This window comes from Peromyscus maniculatus, chromosome 13 (genome assembly GCF_049852395.1).
Source record: "Peromyscus maniculatus bairdii isolate BWxNUB_F1_BW_parent chromosome 13, HU_Pman_BW_mat_3.1, whole genome shotgun sequence".
Lineage (NCBI taxonomy): Eukaryota > Metazoa > Chordata > Mammalia > Rodentia > Cricetidae > Peromyscus > Peromyscus maniculatus.
The window spans coordinates 39,929,222-39,951,714 of NC_134864.1; the positions used below are offsets into that span (position 1 = coordinate 39,929,222).

The 22,493-nt window shown below is 43.9% G+C and overlaps 1 protein-coding gene across 6 annotated transcripts in view; it reads right to left on the reverse strand.

Moving 5' to 3' along the window:
- Positions 1-5,972: 5,972 nt before the first annotated feature.
- The window catches only part of Ttll4 (tubulin tyrosine ligase like 4), a 51,258-nt gene continuing 34,737 nt past the window's right edge, over positions 5,973-22,493 (reverse strand). For all 6 annotated transcript variants that reach the window (XM_006972183.4, XM_015985749.3, XM_076550047.1 and 3 more), the window contains 5 exons: positions 13,382-13,484; positions 12,587-12,797; positions 12,374-12,444; positions 11,946-12,031; positions 5,973-11,521 (listed from right to left, as the gene is read on the reverse strand). In XM_006972183.4, the coding sequence (XP_006972245.1) occupies positions 11,263-11,521; positions 11,946-12,031; positions 12,374-12,444; positions 12,587-12,797; positions 13,382-13,484 (730 nt within the window). In that variant the 3' untranslated portion in view covers positions 5,973-11,262. The remainder of the gene's footprint in view (positions 11,522-11,945; positions 12,032-12,373; positions 12,445-12,586; positions 12,798-13,381; positions 13,485-22,493) is intronic.

Consider the following 22,493-nt stretch of genomic DNA (forward strand, 5'->3'; position numbering starts at 1 on the left):
AGCACCCAGGATCATTCTCAAGACAGTATTCTCCCCAAGGAAATAAAGGGGCTTTTCGTTAGGGTAAATTATGCATCTTTATACAGGGAAGGCTCATTACATGTTGAAGTGGGCACAGCCTTGAGCATGCCCAGTTCACTTCCTTCACTTTCTTTTACCTGCTCTTTCCTGCCTGTCCCCCGCCCCCTTTTTTAAAAAATTTTATGTAAGAGATTTTTTCTAGTCGTTTTACTTATCAGCCATGGATTCCCCTATCCTCCCTCCTCCCTCCCCCCAGCCTCCCCAATACCCACCTCCTCCAAGGCAAGGTGTCCCCTGGGGAGTCAGCCCAGCCTGGTAGACTCAGCTGAGGCAGGTCCAGTCCCCTCCTCCCTGCACCAAGGCTGAGCAAAGTGTTTCAGCATAGGCCATAGATTCTAAAAAGCCAGCTCATGCACTAAGGACAGGTCCTGGTCGGTCCCACTGCCTGGGGCCCTCCTAAACAGTTCAAGCTAATCAACTGTCTCACTTATCCAGAGGGCCTGGTCCAGTTTTATGGGGACTCCTCAGCTATTGGGTCACAGTTCATGTGTTTCCACTAGTTTGGCTATTTGTCCCTGTGCTTTTTCCAATCACGGGCTCGATATTTCTTGCTCATATGATCCCTCCTCTCTCTCGTCGATTGGACTCCTGGAGCTCCACCTGGGGCTTAGCTGTGGATCTCTTCATCTGCTTCCATCAGTCACTAGATGAGAGTTCTCTCATGACAGTTAGGGTGTTCGGCCATCCGATCACCAAATAGACCCTTCTTTTATATATTAGACTCTCTCTCTCTCTCTCTCTCTCTCTCTCTCTCTCTCTCTCTCTCTCTCTCTCTTCTATGTGTGCTTGTTCATGTGTGTACATGCCCATTCATGAATTGGTAATGTAGAGGTCACAGGGCATCTGTATTAGTTCTTTTCTGTTGCTATGATGAGACACCATAACCAAGATTTTTTTTGCGGGGGTGGGGTGGGGGTGGGGGGTGGGGGGGTTAGTTTTATGTCAACTTGACACAAGCTAGAGTTATCTGAGAGGAGGGAACCTTAACTGAGAAAATGCCTCCATAAGAGTGGGTGTGGCAAGCCTGTAGGGCATTTTCTTAGTTAGTGACTGATGGGGAAGGGTCTAGGCCATTGCGGGCAATGCCATCCTTGAGCTAGTGGTCCTGGGTGTTATAAAAAAGCAGGCTGAGGCAGCCAGTAGGAGCAAACCAGTAAGCAGCACCCCTCCATGGCCTCTGCATCAGCTCCCGACTCCAGGATCCTGCCCTCACTGCTTTTGATGATGAACTGTTATATGGGACTTGAGTGAAATAAACCCTCTCCTCCCCACTTGCTTTGGTGATAGCAGTGAAAACCCCAAGGTAGATGTTCATTTTTCTCTGTTATATGCTTGGGTTCCCCTGAGTGCTATAGCCAGGTCACATGGCAGTTTTAGTTTGTTTCTGAGGAGCCTCTGTATTGATTCCCACAGTAGCTGTACTAATTTAATTTTCCACTGTGTATAAGAATTTAGCTCTTATCCCCCTCCACATCCGTGATAGCATTTATTGTTTTCTGAATGATGCCCATCATGTCTAAGGTGAGATGGAATCTCAATATAGTTTTTCTTTTCCTCTCACCCTGTAGCCCAGGCTGGCCTGGAACTTTTGATAATGTTCTTGCCTCAACTTCCCAAGTGTTGGGATTATAGGTATGAGGATCACATCAAGTTTTACAATGCAGTTTTGATTTGCATGTCTCTGCTGGGCAAAAAAAAAAAAAAGTCAATTTTTAATGTAATTATTGGTCACTTGTACTTCTTTTGAGAGCTGTTTGCTCAGTTTATTTACCCATTAATTGTTTGGATTATTTGTTTTATTGCTATTTAGTTTTGGGAGTTCGTATATTTTAGATCTCAATCCCCTGTCAGATGAGTAGTTTCCCATTCTTCAGGTGTCTTTTCATTCTTTTTCCTTTGCTGGATAAAAGCTTTTTAATCTTGTGTAACTCCACTTGTCAGTTCTTGTCAGTATGTCCTAGGCTACTGGAGTCCTTTTCAGAAAGTCTCTATCTGGTTGTTCTGGATGGTGGTGATGCATACCTCTAATCCCAGCACTCAGGAAGCAGAAGCACGCAGATGTGAGTGAGAGGCCAACCAGGGCTACACAGAGAAACTGTGTCTAGAAAGAAAGAGAGAGAGAGAGAGAAAGAGGGAGGGAGGGAGGGAGGAGGAGGAAGGAGGAAGGAAGGAAGGAAGGAAGGAAGGAAGGAAGGAAGGAAGGAAGGAAGGAAGGAAGGAAGGAAGGAAGGAAGGAAGTCTCTGTATCTGGAAGTGTTCTACCCTGTCATTTCAAAAAATTCATTTCTGAAAAAAAATTAACTTATATGTATGTGTACATACTTATAGGTATGTGTACACATCTGCAATGTATATTATATGTTTAGAGTGCTCTCAGGGGCCAGAAGAGGACATCGAATCACCGGGGAATTAGAGTTACAGACTGTGGTGAACTGCCACATGGATGCTGGGAACTGAAACCTTGGTCCCCTTCAAGAGCAGCAAGCCTTCTAAACTGCTTAGCCATCCCTTCAGCCCTGTGTCCATTTCCACATAGCAAGGCACAGGGATCTGGTTTCATACGGTTGTCCAGTTATCCCGACTATTTGGTGAGGAGACTGTCTTTTCTCCAAAACATGTTTTTGGCAACTTTCTTGAAAATGATGTGTATGTAGTCCCGTGATTTTACTTCTGGGTTCTGGAATTTGTAGATCACTTTAGGTAACAGTCATTTCCACTACATTAATTCTACGGTTTTTGAGCATGGGAGTGAAAGAGATTCCCACATATTGGGGGGGGGGGCCTTCCTCCCGGACCCCGGATTAGGCACAAACCACATCCAAACACCTGTTTTCATAGAAATCCTTTATTAATCAGGGAAGAAGTTAAAGTGGCTGCTTTCTGACTCAGGCAGAAAAACAGCAGCAAATGACCTTGCAGGTGTGATTTTTAACAGGAAGAAAAGGGGAGGTCTGTGTTAGGATGGGCTGGGATGAGGTGGTAAAGGAGACAGAGGATGAGGGAGAAGGGGAGGAGGCAAGGGAAAGGCAGAAGGGCTTTTGTCCCAAGAGGACAAAGGACTGCCTCTGGATAGAGAGAAAACAGACGCTACACATAGGCAAATGTCTGTTTATAAACGGCCTGTCAGGATGAGGTGTTATTTTAATTGGGCATGTTAATTAGGTGAACCACAAGGGGCTTCTGACTGCTGGACTTTGGTAGTCAGCCTCAGGAGGAGGAAGTGGCCGTCTAAGGGAACAGTCCTTGGTGGCTAGCTTTAGTAATCTAATGGGTTTCAGGAAGGCAGTGGGGATGGGGAGAAGGGCAAGGCCTGCCAGAGCCATGCTTGCCACGCTCAAGCTGGCCAGAGTCCCTTCAGCAGGTCTTTCCAGCTTCTAGTGTCTTCGATTTTTTTTCAGTGTTTTAACATTTTCGTAAGATCTTCCTTTGAAGCGGCTGTTTGTTCTCCAATGCGTCTTTCTGACACCCTTTAAAAACATTGGGTGGCTATAGATGCATGGGTGGCATCTGGGTCTTCTGTTCAATTCCATTGATCTGCATGTTTACTTTTATGCCAGTATCAGTCTATTTTTGTTACTGTTTACTAAAGCCAGACACAAGGCACCGAGTTATTGTGATCATGAGCACTTTTCTCTACAGACCTCAGCTCCACCACCTGGGTGGTTCTTCTACTCTTTAGTGCAGTGGGTCGCAACCTTCCTAACGCTGTGACTCTTTAATACAGTTCCTCATGTTGTAGAGAACCCCCCCCCCAACCATAGAATTATTTTCGTTGATACTTCATAGCTGTAATCTTGCTCTGTTATGAATCATAATATAAACACCTGATATGCACGATATCTGATATGCAAGCCCCAGCAAAGGGTTGCAACACACGGGTTGAGAACCACTGCTTTAGAACAAGGAAAGCTGGCCGTCAATCCAATGGCTTATGGGGCTGATCCCTCTCTCTCAATACCTCATTCTATGTCTGATCCTCAATTTTCACAAAGCAAAGAATTGACTATTGTTGTTCTCTGCTGTGGCATCACATTTCTGAAGAGAAATGATGTTTCCAGCCTGAGACTGCTCCCCTGCTCCCCTGCAGAGACCCACTACAGAGACTAACTCCTCTCCCTGTGCCGCACTCCATAAGAAAGCCAAGTTCCACTCTTGTGGGACAGTCCTTATGCTCTATCAGAGCCAGCACAGCCTGCATGACCCTGGCTTTTCTGTGTCACTGTGTCTGTCCTTCATCCCCTACTTGGCACAGTCGGGTCAGTGACAAGCCTCTGTGCACACAGAGGAACTGGAAGACAGCATGGCGGGTGTCATGACAATGTTGACGTTTCACTGAGAAGAGTCAAAAGCAAGTCATAAACCCTTCCTCAACTCTCTCATGACTGGAAGAACACATCACTAATATTCTGACCTGCCCCCTTCGAAACCAACGTTAGTATTCTGACTCGGCCCTCGGTGCCGCCCTGCGTCCTGATAGAAAAGCCTCATTTTAAGGAAAAACCCCTCTCCTCTTCTGCTTTTTCCTCCCACGAGGTGTGCACCCTTGACCCCCCTCTCTTTCTCTCTCCTCTCCCTCTTTCCCATCTTTCTCTTCGTCTCTCTGTTATATATAATAAACCATTTCCAGACGGAGGCAGAGTCTGGGTCGTGAATGACTGCTGCCATGCCCATAAGGCGTGGGTTGCCCGCCAGCCCGACGCTGCATCTTCCCAGCATGCCAGCGTGTTTCCCTGCACATGCGGGATACCCTCAGAATACCCCATGCAACACATCGTAACACATATAAAGTTGGTAATGGTGATAAATCATACAAATTTTATTTTCTTTATACTTCCTGGTATGTTTAAATGAATTATTTTTAGAATAAGAAAAAATTTCTAACATTAAAGTACATGGAGCATGGAGTCTCTGCCAATTTTACTTGTGATGAGATTAATATCTGGAATACATAAAGAACTTTTTAAATCAAATACCAACACCCCCAAAAGGCCGATTAATGGGCAAATAAACTGAACAGGTAGTTCTTAAAAATAATTACAAATGGTTGCATTAACACTTATTTTAAAAAATTACTAATGGCCAATAAATACATGAAAAACACTGTTCAACATCCTTAACCATCAGAGAAATACAAATCAAAACTCTGTTGAGATTTCATTTCACCCAGTCAGAAAGGCTATCATTAAGAAAACAAACAAATGTCATTGAAAATGTGGGGGAAGAGGAACACTCACACACTGCTGGCGGGATGCAGTTAGCACAGTCACTATGGAAGTTTCCTCAGAACTAGAACTAGAACCACCACATGACTACACTCCTCCTGGAAAAACACCTGGAAGAATCTACACACACAGCAGAGACCTACACACCTATAGTTAGTCACCACAGCCAGATTCTGAACTAGCCTATTAGACCATCAGCTGTGGATAAGGTAGCACATATACACAAGGCATTTCACTCATCTATAAAGAATGCAACTGTGTTGCAACTGTGCAATGAATCATCTGCAGGAAAATGGATGGAACAGGAGACCATGCTAAGCAAAATAAGCCAAGCTCAGAAAGACAAATACCGAAGCTGGGTATGGTGGTGCACACTTGAAATTCAGGTACTCATTAAGGCAGGAGAATTGTTGCAAATTCAAGGCCAGCCCAGGCTATGAAACCAAACCAAACCAAAACTCTAGAGCTTCAAGGGTTGGAGAGATGATTAAAAGCTGTTATAGAGAACCCAGGTTGGTTCTCAGCACCCACCTCAGGTGGCTCAGAAAGCCTGCAACTCCAGTTCCAAAGGGATCCGACCTCTCTGGCCTCTGAGGACATCTGCACTCATGTGTCCACTCACAAATTAAATAATTTTATTTTAAAAAAAAACCCTTCGCACAAACACTGTTTTCTCACCTTAGTGCAGACTTTATTCAAAGCACACACACGTACAGCAACTATCAGTGAAGAGGAAAGAGACCAGGAGATGGGGAACAGAGGTCAATGGGAGATAAATATATTTAATGAAAATGTCATGACAAAATCCACCTTTTCCTAACATGAATAAACTAGTAATAAAAGGAATGAAGTATTGACTTGTTTTACAAAGTGAACATTGAACTCATGCTAAGTCAGATAAGCCAGACACAAAAGATCACAATTCTCTTTATGTAAAACACCCAGAATGGGTGAACCTACGAAAACAGGAAGATTGGAGGTTACTATGGGTAGGGAGAAGAGGAAGGGAGGAGGAGCAACTGATTAATGGGCAGAGTTTGTTTTCAAGTTTAGAAAAATGTTCTAGAACCAGGGGGAAGTGAAAGTTGTCCAATATTATGAATACCACTGAAATGTACACTTAAAAAGCTCAAATTTAACACATCAATTTCACTTCACTTATAAAATGTTGTCTACAAATGCACAGGTCTTCCACAATTCAATGAGTTTTAGCAAGCATGTCATCCATAAAACCAACACCTCAGAGTATAGTGTTGCTATCAACCATGGTTCCTCTTTTACCATTGTTATAAAGGCAACCACCCCAGCTTTTAGCACCCATAGCTGAGTTTCCCTCCAAATTTCAATTAACTGTATGTATTATGAGCTTCACGTCTGGCTTCTCTCAATGCTTTGGGTCACAGGTAGATATGCTGTCTTTATAAATTACTGCAAGAGTTCAATTGTGATCATCTTATGCTCACACAAGTCACATGTGCAAGCTGCAATGGCTTTACCCACTCCAACTGGTCACAGCTACCTTTCAATCTTCACTGTACCCGTTACCTCATTGTGAGCATGGCTTTAATTTCTACATCTCATGAAATGGTAGTGAGTGAGTGAGTGAGTGAGTGAGTGTGTGTGTGTGTGTGTGTGTGTGTGTGTTTCTGAATCAGCTTTGGGCCAAGGAGTATGGCTCAGCAGATGCCTACTGTTTGAGACTCTCAGTTAGATCCCCAGCACTGAAAAATGAAAAAATTAAAAAAATTAAAAAAGGAAAATCAGCTTTATTCACTTACTTTCAACTGTACAATTTTGAGGTCTGCCAACTACATACAGCTGTTATCACAACTACAATTAAGACAAAGGTATTTCCAACGTGCCCCTCCACAGTCAACCCCCTAGCCCCCCATCATCTACAGGCAATCCCCACCTTCTAGGATGATCACTCCCTTCTTTAGAATGGAATCAGGAAGCATGCACACCTGCTTCTGGCTTCTTTCACTTAGCCCAGTTTTCGCACTCATGTCTAAACAGTATCTACTGAACAGATGTGTTAATGTATTCTTTCTGCTGGACACATGGGCTGTTCTACTTTTTAAACTACCCAACAGTTGATGAATGGCCATCCTTGCCAACAATACAGGTATCTCTACCAGCAGCTGTGCATTTCCAGACATGGGCATTTATTTCAGTCTTTGAGCCTGTTAGTTTTACTTGTGCCCCTGGCAGCTGATAGGGTTCTAAAATTTTAAGCTAATTCTCTTGATCAAATCCACAGCTCTAATCTCCCATGGGTAGAATCAAAGCACAGTTCTCCAGTCTATGTGGGGGTTGGTTCTAGGAACCCCCCAGATAGCAAAGCACACAGATGTTTCAATCCCTTAGGTAAATGGAGTACCATTTGCCACATTTAACTGCCCACATCCTGTGGTGGACTTCAAAATCCAGATTAACTGTCACACCCAACACAATGCAAATGTCGCGCAAATGGCTATACTGTTCAGGAACGGCGGCGACAAAACAAACAAGTGGGGTCCTGTGGGACACAGTCCCCCCCCCCCCCAGCCCCGAGAACACCTGCTGAGCTCTCACAGCTCTGCCCTACAACCCCTGGCACTACTGCTGCTACTCCAGGAAGGAAAGAGTTTGGTAATCATTTTGATATTTTGGGATTCTTTTGAAATCTGCACTATGAGGCTTTTTTTTTTTTTTTTGATGTCTTACACCCAATTTAATCCCCATAACTACATCCAAAAGATTGATATACTAAACTGAAATTTAGAAGATATAGAAACATTTCAAATGTTGGCTTCTCCTGTGGTAATGATCTCTGGTATTCTAATCTCCGCACATTCTGCTGGTTAAGGCACAAATGGGTCTTAGAATGCCACACTATTGATCCTGCTGTGACCTCTCACTAAGACCAACCTAAGACTGCTGCTGCTTCCACTGATCTGAAGCAGTCAGAGGTCAAATGAACCACCCGGGTCCCCAGGTGTTACAAAGGAATGTTCAAGGCTAAGCATCGCTGAAGAGGCAGGATCAAAACCCCAAGTGACAAGATACAGCTCTCTAAAAACCATTGTGTCCAGGCCCAAAGCAAACTAGACAAGTAATTAGAGGGAGTCTTCAGTACTAATGAGGAGCCAACAGTGGTCGTTCCCCAGCAGCCTCTGGCCATCACCTTATCCCGATAACTAATTCAGCTGAAGGACGTGGAAATCGCTGTGTGTGGATTAACCTTCTTCACAGGCCCTCAGCAGTGCTGAACTGCCACAGAAGCCACCAAGAATGTTCTTTGGCTATGGTGATAGGTTACTTTCAGTAAACAGCTGCCACCCTGAGAATGGCCCCGAAGTGACACCATCCCCCTGGTACAACTGCTGGTCCTCCGGCTCCTACCTGCCTCAGGATCTGTCTTCCATGCTGCTTCTCTTAGACACCAGGTATTCACTCATTCTTGTTATTCTTTGCCAATCAAGGTTCTTGGGGTAACTAAATTATCAATTCACATACATATTCATAACGCTTAATGTTCCCCTCCCTGGGATACCGGCATGCTATAAAGATGAACCCAGACAAGAGACTCCCACAGGAATGATAACATTCAAAGGAATAATGAAAATTATGCTTTGGTGAGCACTAGGTGAAGGATAGTGAGGTGTCTAGCACTGTTCTGGCCTTTCCTGGGACATCTCTGCAGCTGTTCCCCTTCCTTCAAGGAACAGCTTTATTGGCCCGCCTCTGCTTCCCAAGTGCTGGGATTAAAGGCATGAGCCACCACGCTATTTCAAAGGAAGATTTTTACATTTCTTGCACAGAACCATCCCCTGGTCCCTTCATGTGGCTTAGATTTCACAAGCCTGCAGGGTAGGCCTCACATGCATACTGTGATGAAAAAGACTATTTCATTCCCTGTCCCCAGCATTTGCTTCCGATCTTCCAGAGGCCGGCTAAGCTATAACCTTGGGAAAACAACTGAAGCGTTCTGATAAGTATGTGTTCAACTACACTTCCAAATTTAAAACTTTCAAAAACTATTACTGTTTAAAAATCACTTTCAACTGAATGGTAACTATTGTTGACTCACCAGTGCTAAAATTTGCAGTGAAATGATTTATCAACATTTCACACTCTTGAGATGAGAGGTGAGGCAAAGCATTACACCCCGCTTTTTCTCCCACTAGAGAAGACCCATCGGCCTTCAACTGTAATGAAGACGAAATACAGCATGTAGCCTGGGTCACACAGACACGGCAGAAACTGCCAGTGCACTGCTGTCTCATCCGGGTCCCCCAGCCCCCTCCCTGTGGGGGCCCCCAGCCTGCTGCAGTGCTCATCTTCTCTGCAGTCGCATGGCTGGAGACTGACTGTGTGATGGGGACCCTCGGAGGGCACGTCAAGGAATCAAGCCCACGTGAAGGAGTGAACTGACTCAGACGGGCCTCTGCACCAGACGGAGACATGGATTGGGATAATGCTGCTGAGCAGAAAGAGGCCTGTTTTCCCCTGGGCAGACTACCGCCCTTTGTCACATGTGCACTAGAATACGGCAGCTAGGAAAGGAGGGTGTTGGCTGTTGAGATCAGATTTTCTAGGACGGCCATGGACTCTCCCTCCCACTGTGGACTGACTTTGAAGTCTTTATCATTGAACAGGAAGTACCGAGTAGGACTTTGCTATCCAGCTTTCTTCACAACTGTCAACAAAGTCTTAGGACTGACCGTCATGTCTACCTACTCTGTGACCTTGAACACAGGTTTCTCTTATCTTTCCAGGCTCCATGCCAATTGGCCACAGGACTCCAGGAGAAAAGAAGTCTCCCTCTTTCCAAAGCTCAGAAGAATGTGGACAAGACCAGGCTGAGACTGAGTTGCTGGGCTTCCAACCTGGTATGCACAGGGCAAATCTTGTTTATCAGACATAGGGCCAATCGGCTTCTTCTATGCCCCACTGCTAGAGAACCCGGACTGCAGGTCCCGGGGAGGAGGGGGTGCCAGGCTACGGAAGACCATAGTTCTAGTAACGCTCTCCCCCCTCAGGCTTCCTTGGGCTCTACGTCCCCACACCGGGGACAACAGCAGTGCTTCTGGTTCCGAGCCAGCGTCCTCACAGAGCTGTACACACAGTTCGGTCAGCCAGTGTTTATTCAGTGCTCAGTGTTTACCAGTCCAGAGGGAGGTAGATATAGCTGAGTACTAACTGTCAGGGATGAGAAGCCTGTCCTGCAAGAATGACTGCCCTAAAACCCCTCTGCCGAGGCACCAAATCCTGCTCAAATCAACACAGACTACAAGACTTCCTGTGTCGAGGAGAAACACAGCCTGTTCCACCCGCCTCTACATAACCCGACCAGAGTTATCTGGGGGCTGGAGAGTCACAGAAGACGGAGGCCACTGACCGGGTGGAACCTTAAGTGGAGATATGTTATGGACGTCACCCCAAGACCAGGATGCCAGGAAATGGGTGCGGCCTGCCATGGTTTCCCGTTTGTCTTTGAATAAGACTGAAGATTTCTTTCTAGAAATGGCTCTTCAAAACAAGGATGTGTAGGGACAAAAGACCTAAGGAAATCAAGCCTTTCAAGGAACCCTCTCAGTTACAGAACAAGAGACTTCTGTGTGTTTAGCACGCTTTCTCCTTGAGCAACAACTTGAGCCCTGCATCAGGGCCTCAAAGAAATCACACATGGCTCTCAGAGTAGAAACCAAACCCTGCTTTATAAGGCTGCTCGGCCGTCACTGGCTTCTCTACTGAGATATGAGGCGCCAGCCAGGCAGTGAGGTGACAGAGGGTGAACCTTCCTCACCTTCTCCCCGTCACCCCCACCCCTCCAGCCCTCCAGATGCCCGTATCTACAATAGAACCACTTCAAAAAATACTCTGATGAGGGGCAAAGTGGAGGGCGGTGGAGGCTCAGGCTGGTCAGCAGGTCGGTTCCCTTGAGGTAGCTGAGTGCTCCCACGCAGGAGACCAGTCATGGGCTCACAGCAGTCAGGAGGGAGTCACCGGCTGAATGGGAAGCAGAGGAAGCAGAAAATCTGGAATTCTGCCCAGAGTACTTGAGGACAGGTAACACCTGGGTAGAGTGGTTGGCCTCTTTGCTGGTGTCCTCCTTGTTCTTGGAGGATGAAGTCTTCCTGGATACGGGGGAAAGGCCAGCTTGACTCTTCTTGGGCTTGGCTGGTGTCCCATCTTCACAGGACAACACGCTTCCCTCGGAGCAGCTTTGCTTTCTGAAAGGAAAAAACACAGCTGAAGCTAAGACCAACAAGTGATTTATGCCCCTCCAGTCTGAGGCAAGCACCCACACCACGATGGTACTGGAGACTAACTACTAGATGGATACACTAATGGCCGTAAGATACATTTTATTACCCTGGCAGTGAGATCTCATGTACAAGGGCCAATTGGATGAAAGAGTAAGAGGCCTCAGGACTTCCTAGAGACAGAGGGTACAGCTAAAAAGTGTCTGTTTCTGCAGATGGGTCTTTGCTGAGCATCCCACGAGTCACCAGGAAGAAGATATTATGGCTGTATATCCTGACATTCCTACCACCCCTAGGTGGAGAATCCCTTTCACCGTCACGGTCTGGGGAAAGAAGAAAGACACTCCAACTTCCCAACTCAATAGCCCTCTCTCACTGAAGTAGCACTCACCTTGACTTGATGCGTTCTGATTTGCTGATGGCACTGGGTGTCCCATCACTCTTTGCGCTACTCATGAGTGATGTTGGCAGAGACCACTAGGAACAAAGGAAGAGGGCCAGGCTAAGTCCAAGAAGGAATGCTCAGGGTCTTGGGGTTCTTGTTCAGCTCTGCCACTCTGTGAACACAGGGCTCTCATCTGCCCTATGCTACATCATGGACTCATGTGAATAACTCTTGGTTCTCTCCCGAAAGAGACAGAAAGTTAAGACAAAGATCATTTTTTGATCCTTCAAAGACAGACATCCAGTGTATTAAGTAAGGGAAACAAAGAGGTGCGGACTGAGAGAGTAGGGAGAGGTGGGTACCCACATACCCACAAGCCAACCATAATGCACTTAGCTTGAGAAGAAGCTGTGCCCCTACATTGGTCCACTTACCAGCGGAGCTGAGTCGGAGACGATCCCCGTATGGAAGCCTTTGTAGCACCAATTCCGGAGCAGATCTACTCCTAGGACAAGATGAGCAGAGGTTGGGACTTAACAGCGAAGAATCACTTGCTCACCTCTTTTCCAAAGAAACCTATTTCTTGGCCTAATGGGACTGAATCTCCTACTAAATATGGCCTCCTGTGGGCCAGGAAGGCATATCACCTTTGAGCTTGTTTCCATGGTACTTCTGTTCCCACTGGGTGGTGAGAATGTTGAAATATCGTGGCTGCTCAAAAAAACGAAGATAACGAGACGAGATTCGAGAAGGAAAAATTCTTTCAAATTGACCACGACGAGAAAACTCATCTTCCATCTCGACCAGAACCCGAACATCATCTGGTGTCAAGACATCCAGCACTGATGCATAGAAGTCCTGTAGCCCAGGGAACAGGAAGAAGGGCAATATGACAGTGTTAGCCAGACACTGAAGCAAGCAGCTGGGGTAGGGAGCAGAGCTCTGGGGCTCCTGTGGGACTCCCAAGGCTGCCTCATCTGAGGTGTGCCAGCTCTTCGCCTTGTCTCTTCCTAAACCCAATGGACGGAGCTCCTGAGAAAAGATACTCTTGGCTAGAGCCAAGGAACCATTTGGGCTGAGGAAGAAGAGGGTGTTGTTGAGTCATGGCCTGTGCCCAGCAACTCAGATTTGGCAGCCTATGCCTACCTGTCTCACATGCAGGCCCCACATTTACTTTGAGAAGCTCAAATCTCTAGTCTCCCAATGGCTCTCAGGGGGAGAAGTCCACAGGGTTAAATGTGATGGCTCTCCCACGAGTGAGCTAAGATAACCCAGTGCTAGGAGCGTGGTGACATGAAAGATACAAGTTCCAACAAATCGCTGCACATAACAAGATCCCACTTGGTAAGAAACTCTGATCTCCACAGGAAAGCTGATCTTCCTGGAGCCTGCACAGTTTGGCCGAGGGCTGTTGGTAACTGGAGAGAAGATAAATCTCCTACCTGGTCAGGAATTTTCGGGGTCAGGTAATAGGCTTTCTTCATCTTCTGTGCAGTACAATGCTCTGGAGACATCTGACATTTGTCCCCAGGAGAGCTTGGCAGGCTAAGACAGAGGTGGACAAAAAGCAACAGGCAGGTCAGCAGCTTCTTGTGCTGAGAACACATGGTGAGAGAGAGGATCCAGTGCGAGACTCCTCCCAAGCACAGATGAAGACACATGGAGACGCGTGTCCCTTGAATGCATCTCTAAATGTACACTCCATTCAAACAGCTTGTTCACAACCACACCACTAGATAACTGAAAGAGGCAGGCACACCAATTTGACCCCAAAAAAAAAAAAAAGCCTGGAGTAAGCCTGATTATCGGATGCTTTGGTTAACACTCACTACAAATCAAGCTCTGCCCTATTGGCTAGGGACTTTGGGCAAGACACTTAATCTCTAGTACTTCAGTTTCATTTTCCATGTCATTATGATCACTATTATCACTAAGATCTTTTTTTTAAAACTCTTTCAAAGTCTAACTCTGGAACTCAGGATGGCCAGGAACTCACTATGTAGTCCAAAGCTAGCCTTGAATTCATGTCAATCCTCCTACCTCCTTATGGGATTACAGACATGGGCCACTACATGGCTATGGTCACTGTTGAGATATAAAAATGGCTAACAGGCCACTGAGATGGCTCAGTAGGTAAGATGCTTGCCACCAAGCCTAATGACCTGAGTTCAACTCCTGGAATCTACATGTGTCTGGTACCCCAAGAAATTCCTTTAACCAAAGAGGTTTGAAGAAAGTTCCTATTTAGGGGTTGGGGATTTAGCTCAGTGGTAGAGTGCTTGCCTAGCAAGCATGAGGCCCTGGGTTCGGTCCTCAGCTCTGTTTTTTTTTTTTTTTTTTTTTTTAAAAAAAAAAAAAAAAAGAAAGTTCCTATTTGATAAAAGAGTAGTCATTCTCCTTGTCTCTGACAAAAGGCACCTGTGGCTCTTCCATTAACATAAGACTGCAGTACCTACTAACTTGTCCAGGTCAAGGCTAGCCTCTAGGCTCACTCAGGCCCTGCTTACCAGTCCCACCCCAGCTCACAAGCTCCCTTTCTCCAGTTCCCATACAACCCTAGAAAGAACCACCACTTCTCTCTGCTTTCCCTGGGAGACAGCCTTAGCGGCTTACAGTAAACTTTCACTTTTACCTGCGTGACTTTTCTTTACTGAGCCCATTTTTCATTCTTCTGGTGACGAAACTCCAGGAGCGGCATAGATGAGATCCCTTCCAAGGGACTTAGCAACCTGAACCAAACTGTTGAACTGACTCTCCTAAGGTATGTACGGATCAATAGTTTCTGCTGGCTTTTGCCACCTACCATATTTGGCCTCGTTCCAAATTCTCGACTCTACCTCTCCTCTCTTGGTCACTCTGGCTCCTGAAGCCTGCTATGCCCACGTGGCAATGTCTCTCTAGTGAGTGTCACTCCAGGGCAGACTGCTTTATTTACTATTACTACAAAAGCCAAATCGGTGTGCCAGGAAGCTCCTCCTGCCCCTCTTGGGCTCCACTCACAAGGACAAGGGACACCTTTCCTCTGTGATTTGGAACATTTCTCTTTGACAAGTTCCCGTTCTGCATGGGGACACACCAGATGAAAATTCTTGTCAAAATGACACTTGAACACCTCAGTTCAGCTAGCTTTCTCTCTCCTTCCTCTAGGAAGGTCAATTCCACCTGCAGTCCCACTAGGCTATCTTGGCTCCCACTTGCCTGCTCTGCTCTCTCTCTTCCTTAAGCCCTGCTGGCCTCCTCCCTGGGGGACAGCTCCTCCCACTGCTTCTCTAGGCCCAAGCACTGCTCTTCTACACGCTCTCTCCTGGGGCTTATAGCAAATCCTTTGTTGTGAAATATTTGTTTACATTGTGAAGATGTGTCTTTGCCAAAGTGCCTTCTGATTGGTTTAAGAGAGCTGAATGTCCAATTGCTAGGCAGGAAGAGGTTAGACGGGACTTCCAGGGACAGAAAGAACTCTGGAAGAAGAAAGGTGGAATCATCAGCCAGACAGGGAGAGGAGACAGGAAGTGCAAGATGGAAGAGAGATACAGTCATATGGCAAGACATAGATTTAAAAATATGGGTTAATTTAAGTTATAAGAGCTAACTGTGTCAAGCCTAAGCTAAAGGCCAAGCTCTGAGCCATTATTTACTTGATGGTGGTTCAAAGATAGTCTGACAAGAAAGCTTGCTAAAAACGGCACCCAACGTGGGGCCATGTATATCCACATAAGGCCTGAGAAAGCTTAAAAAAAAAAATAAGTTCAGAACATGGAGTCACACCTGGCGACCATGGTCTCCTGGGCAGGCTTAGCATGCAGAAGCACAGCTCTTTAAGAGGCCTGCTGTGCAGCAGAGGACTCCAGCAGCCAGTCCACTAGGTAAAACAGACCTGCTACTTGGACTGAGCAAATCCCCAGAGCTGGGACAATAGGGCTCCGGCCAGTACATACACAGTACAGGTACAGACACGCGGCTAGGCTCCCACAGAACTGAGCAAGGTGAAGCCAGCCACCAGCGCTGCAGGTAGCCTAGCCATTTAAGGTTTGTCTCCCCTGGTCAGAGGAGGCTGCAGATGCACAGTAAAGTGGTCCAGACCAAGAAAACCTTTAAACAGATACAGTAAAAAAAATGGGTATAGTCATAAAAAAAAAATTTAAAAACAATAAGGTCTTTAAAGAAATAATAATAGAAAAAGAATAAGACATGTAAGGATGGGAAATATACAGGGCATCTAGATCAGGTATGGTGTTCTGTTGACTTTGAATTTTTTTTTTTTTTTTTGGTTTTTTCGAGACAGGGTTTCTCTGTGTAGCTTTGCGCCTTTCCTAGAACTCACTTGGTAGCCCAGGCTGGCCTTGAACTCACAGAGATCCGCCTGGCTCTGCCTCCCGAGTGCTGGGATTAAAGGCGTGCGCCACCACCGCCAGGCTGACTTTGAATTTTTTAAATGCTAATGTTTGAAAAAAAAAAAAAGCTGCTGAGAGACATTGGATAATGGAAACTGCTAAATTAAACCAACCTATATATTTTAAGACTACCTTGGCTTCAAAATGGAAGTGAGGAAATGTGTTGCATTGGGGGAGAAGTTATGCCTTTGTTTCCACAGGAAACAACCAGTTATGGTTCTCTTTAAAAGTAATAAAGGTCAGATTGATCAGGGGAGATCTGAAAATCTTGGCTACAGACATGAAGGAAAAAAAAAAAAAACAAGAAAGACTACAGAACAGGTTTATCCCTCTACTATAGGAACAGCTCTGAGACTGGATGAGAAATAAATCTTGTTGGCTACAGAGTCCTTATGACAGTTTGGTTATGCAGTCCAAATAGACTTATAAAGTTGACAAAGGTCTTTCATCTGCGCAAACATAGAACAAAAAATCATCTTTAGTTGACTAGTGAACATTGCACATTCCATACTTGTGTTAACACAGATTATATATATATATATATATGCTACCTTTAAGATTTGTGTGTTTTCAGAAAAAAGGTTAGACACAATAAAGACAAGGACTCAGGTGATCCAACCTCTCAGAATGCATCTGTTGCAATTTCATCAAAATTCTGCACCTAGATCAACTTCAAAGCTGCTAGCTGACATGGTCTAGCCTTATAGACTATCCAGCCAAGACTTCAGATCAACTCGATACTTTCCCATCACTAGACTAAACAAAAAATAAAAGCGTTAGCTCTCCCAGGACTTGATCATTATCGCAATTTTCTTAGGGTCCCCTAAAAATGCCAGCGCTCTAGACAACAGAAATCAGTTGAGAAAACATGACCCTTACTTTCCCAAGAGGTGGGGTTAGTGGTTTTTGTTTGTTCGGTGAGTTATGGATGTTTGTCATCATTTAGTGGGTTGGTTGTAAATTGTTACAGATCATGGTAAGGGAGGAAACTAAGCAAGGGAGGTTAGAGTCAAGGATCTCTTTTTTAAAAAAGAAAAGTGTGTTGGGGGGGGATATAGGAATGCTAGGATAAAAAGTTACATTAGTATAGATTTTTGTATACTGATACAAATTTAATGTTATTGTTGTTAGAACATACTCAATGTATGTTTCTACTCTTAAGATAGTTTTGGATATATTGATACAAATTTAAGGTTATTTATGTTATTGTGTGTGTGTGTGTGTGTTTCTACTTTTGTTTAAGGTATTGTACCTATGCAACTCTTTTAACAATGTAATGTAAATTTCTAGTCCTTGAAAGTTATTATTACAAACTATTTAGGATAATTAAAAAATACAGGCTAATAGTCACCTAACAATTAAATTTGTGGCCATGTTAAGTATATTTTCAAGGTCAGAGTATATTTTAGATAGATAGATGGTCTTTCAAACACTTCAGAGATCTACACAATATGGCATTTAAGATGTTTTAATAACCTAACGCTTTTCATGACAGTAAGACAAGTCTGCTCTTGGCAGCACCAATTTACTTCAAAAAAAAAAAAAAAAAAAAAAAAAAAAAGAGAGATGACAGACATCAAAGGACCTCCATACGGAGTTTGCTTTTATTGTGGCGAAGTTGGCACTGGGCAAGAAATTGCCCTTTGCCCTGACTGCTGACAGTGTGCTGTCCAAATTGGACAAGCAGGACACAAAAGAAGGCGACTGCCAAACTTTGCCAAGACAAGGTAGAAGAGTTCTTCAAAAATTTCCTGTTTCACAAAAAAGTCTTGTCAGATATTCTAGGCCTGTAGGCTGAAGATGGATGGATGCCCCAACATTGCAAAGGAACCTTGGGTGACTGCCCGGGCAACCAGCTGTTTCTGTCATTTCTTTTCTTGTTTGTTTGTTTGTTTTCGAGATAGGGTTTCTCTGTGTAGTTTTAGTGCCTGTCCTGGAACTCGCTTTCTGGTCCAGGCTGGCCACGAACTCAGAGATCCACCTGGCTCTGCCTCCCAAGTGCTGAGATTAAAGGTGTGTGCTACCACCACACAGCTGTTTCTGTCATTTCTATAGTCTGGAAATTGCTTGCTCTGCATGTCCTGTTACTCAGGTAATATTATATCCTTCTCAGGTCTCTGGTGGAGTTGAAGACTAGATAGACAGTTATAGTTACAGTTTTCCTTGTTACCAAATTTAAAAAAGAAACTCACAAAAGAGGCAAAAAGTGTCTAAGGTTGAAAAACATAAAAGTATGTTTATCTAAGAAAAGGTTTTGAGGTCTAAAAAGATATTTTTAGGATGGTAATACAACTTATGATAGAAAATGGTTTAGGTATAAAACTTTGGACTCACTGAGGTAGGATAGGTAATACAATAGTTTCTCTGAATTTGCCAAATACAAATGGACTGGACATTGTGAATGTAAATTCTTACTAGATAATTGTCCTTATTGTTTATAGTTTTACTGTGTTAGAGTTAAAACCTTCCCTTTTTATTTAGACAAAAAGGGGGAAATGTTGCAGAGTATTTGTTTACACTGTGAGGATGTGTCTTTGCCTGTAGAATTTCATTTTACAACCAACTCTCTTTCCTTCTTGGACTACAAACAAGTTGGCCTCAATACAGATCAATGGCCAAAGGTTGTATACTCAATTTTCAAATTCTTTCATATGGTAACAACTTCTGCCACTGCACAAATGATTCCCAAATCGCTTGTATCTAAATTTCCTCTGCTCTACACTTCCAAGGCTGTTATCTTTAAGGTTTTTCTACTTCCTACTTAAAAATCTTTTATTCTATAATTTCTCTGAGCTCTACTCTCAAAAAATCTCTTACAACTATGCTATAAACTCAAGATTTTTAAGTTAATTGGGCATGGTTACTAAATCTATAAAAATCTTTACCTAAATTTGGCTTGAAAGATAACAAAAGGTTTATAGCTAAATTTTACGTGGGTAATCTTAATTTACTACAACTTACTACACATGAAACTTGGGTTCAACTCTTGTGTAAAAACATGAAGTTACCAAAAAAAAAATATTTTAAATAGTAACCCCATGGTTGGCAGCCCTCTTTACTAAGGTTAAAGGATACATGGCATGTGACTTTACCATCTTAAGGTGACCACTAAGGTAACACCTATAAAACCTCTCAGTCCTACTGAGTCCTTGGTTTATCACTGTATCTCCTTTTAGACTAAGGAAGCAACAGCAAGTCTCCAAAATATTTTGGATTAGTATATATTTTTGTACGATGAGAAATTCCCAAGAATATAAAGGTATACTCAGGTTAACAGAACTTAACTTAGAAATGTATGTCTAACCACTTATGTCTTTGCTAACTCTGTTCAACACTAGGCTTCTAAAAAAAATTTAAATAAGAAAGAACAAAGATTTATAAATTCAGGCTGGAGAGATGGCTCAGAGGTTAAGAGCACCGACTGTTCTTCCAGAGGTCCTGAGTTCAATTCCCAGCACCCACATGGTGGCTCACAACCATATGTAATGAGATCTGGCGCCCTCTTCTGTGTACATAATAGACAGACAGACAGACAGACAGACAGACAGACAGATAGATAGATAGATAGATAGATCAATCTTAAAAAAAAGAAGATCTATAAATTCCTAAGGTCTACCCAGGTTCACAATAATGTATGCTTAGCCTCTTTGCCTTTGCTAACTTTGTTAAGCTTCAGCTATTTGGAAAAACTGAGCCATATAAGAAACTATGATGTTCTATAATGGTACACAATAAAAGACTAACTTCTAAAGAGTTATATAATTCATTTAGTGACAAGTTTTATTTAGCCTCCTGTGTATGTTTAAAGCAAGTAACTTAAAACAAGTTTGTTGAAATCAGGTATACTTAATAGATTGTGTTCCTCAAACTCTTCAGAGATCTGCTGAATAAGGCATTTTTAATAAAAAAACAAAAAACAAAAAACAAAAAACAAAAAACAAAAAACAAAAAAAAAACTTGCCAGGGTCTGGAGAACTGGCTCAGAGGTTAAGAGCACAGGCTGCTCTTTCCAGAGGTTCCTGAGTTCAATTCCCAGCACCCACATGGTTACTCACAACTATCTATAATGAGATCTGGTGCCTTCTTCTGGCATGCAGGCATACATGAAGGAAGAATATATACATAATCAACAAGTAACTCTTAAAAACAACAAAAATCTTCCAATGATAGATAGAAATGCCAGCTCCTAGTGGGAACTCTAAGGTATCCAAAGAAGATAGATGGAACATGACTCCACCTGATTTGTGGTCACTCACACTGGGCAAAACTTCCCCATGCCTCAACTTGCCACCAGGGCTCTACCCAAGCTATGGACACTGCTGGGTTCACTGCCCTATCTCTCAGACCTGGGTCTGGTAGCCAAAGGCTGATGATGCTCTATGTTGTAGCTGAAGATTTAATGCTGTCCTATATGGTAACCAAAGACAGACCACTGCTCAACGAAGCCTCCAGAACCTTCTAAGTAGTAGGTAAGTCTCTGTCATTGTAATTGATACATAGGCCATTTGGATTATATTTCCTACTATAATTTATCCTTCTCATATCTCTGGTGATATTGACTAACTGTATTGTTTTGTTTTGTTTTTTGAGACAGGGTTTCTCTGTGTAGTTTTGGCTCCTGTCCTGGATCTCACTCTGTAGACCAGGCTGACCTTAAACTCACAGAGATCTGCCTGGCTCTGCCTCCTGAGTGCTAGGATTAAGGGTGTGCGCCACCACCGCCCGGCGACTAACTGTAGTTTTACCAGCAGCAAGCATACCAGCTCCTCCCCAGGGCTGCAGTGTCCTTCTCTTCATTTGTAAAAATCAGGCCTCCCTAGAACTACCAGGTCTCCAGCTGAGGAAGAGACCTGACCTTGCTACCAGGCTCTGTTTGTTTGTTTGTTTGTTTTGTTTGTTTGTTTTTTTGTTTTTTGTTTTTTTTTTTTTTTTTTCGAGACAGGGTTTCTCTTGTGTAGCTTTGCGCCTTTCCTGGAACTCACTTGGTAGCCCAGGCTGGCCTTGAACTCACAGAGATCCGCCTGGCTCTGCCTCCCGAGTGCTGGGATTAAAGGCGTGCGCCACCACCGCCCGGCTGCTACCAGGCTCTGAAAGGAGAGAAACTCACAGATGCTTTTAACACAAAATCATTTTTGAGTTCCCAAGCTTTTACTCTGACTCAACGACATGAGTCTACAACTTTCTCTCCAATGTCGATTTCAATACAGATTACAAACAGTGGTAGGTAATGCTAACCTACATAAAACTTTTATTACTTTTTGTAAACTTAAACAATTCTTGTAAGCTTCAGGGAGTCCACTTGGATCTACCTCTCACAGGTCAAACAGAAAGAACTGACTCCCTTTTGGCAAATGGAATAATTCAAGTTAACTGCAGGACAAGGCCAAGTTTACCTCCAGAAATACACAGTGGGTAAAGTAGGTCAGTCACCAAGAAAATCACCTTTTTTGTTTATTTTTTGTGTTTTAAGATAGAGTCTCACTCTGTATCCCAGACTAATCTCTAACTTGCATGAGATGTCCTGGCCTGCACCTTTAAGTGCTGGGATCACAGGTGTGAAACAGCATGTTCTGCTGGGAGCCAGAATTCGTACTCTACCCCCTCATTCTCTTGGGCTGAATCGATTACTGTGATAGGATCTTCAATGTCCTTAACTATAAACTACAATACTAATTAATATGTACGCTACAGAATTGAGTGGATACACTGTATTTCCTTAATTACCCCCTGGGCACTTACTAAACAGTTTCCTCAAGAATAGTTTCAAAACTTCGGAGCCATGAAGGAAAAAACTCCACACTGAAGTGCTTCAGAAAGATGTTTAGAACTAGGTTTTGATGGATAGAGAATCTGAATGAGGGCATCTTTAGAATGAAGAAACCACATAAGCAGATGAAAGGACACTACATAGTCCTTAAGGATCTGCCAGGGCATCAGAATCAAGCAGAGTAGAAACATACACCCAGGAAAAATGGCTGGGGCCTCCAATGTCCAGGTATGGAGGTTAAATTTGATCCTTGGGTCCTGTGGAGATTCTGAACATAAGTAATCAGACTTACTTCCAGGGTACTGATATGGCAGTGGTATGTGGACAGACAGCAGAAGCAGACTGGGCCATAAAGGAGACCACGCAGGAGAGAGGCTCCCAACCCCATTCCTTCCC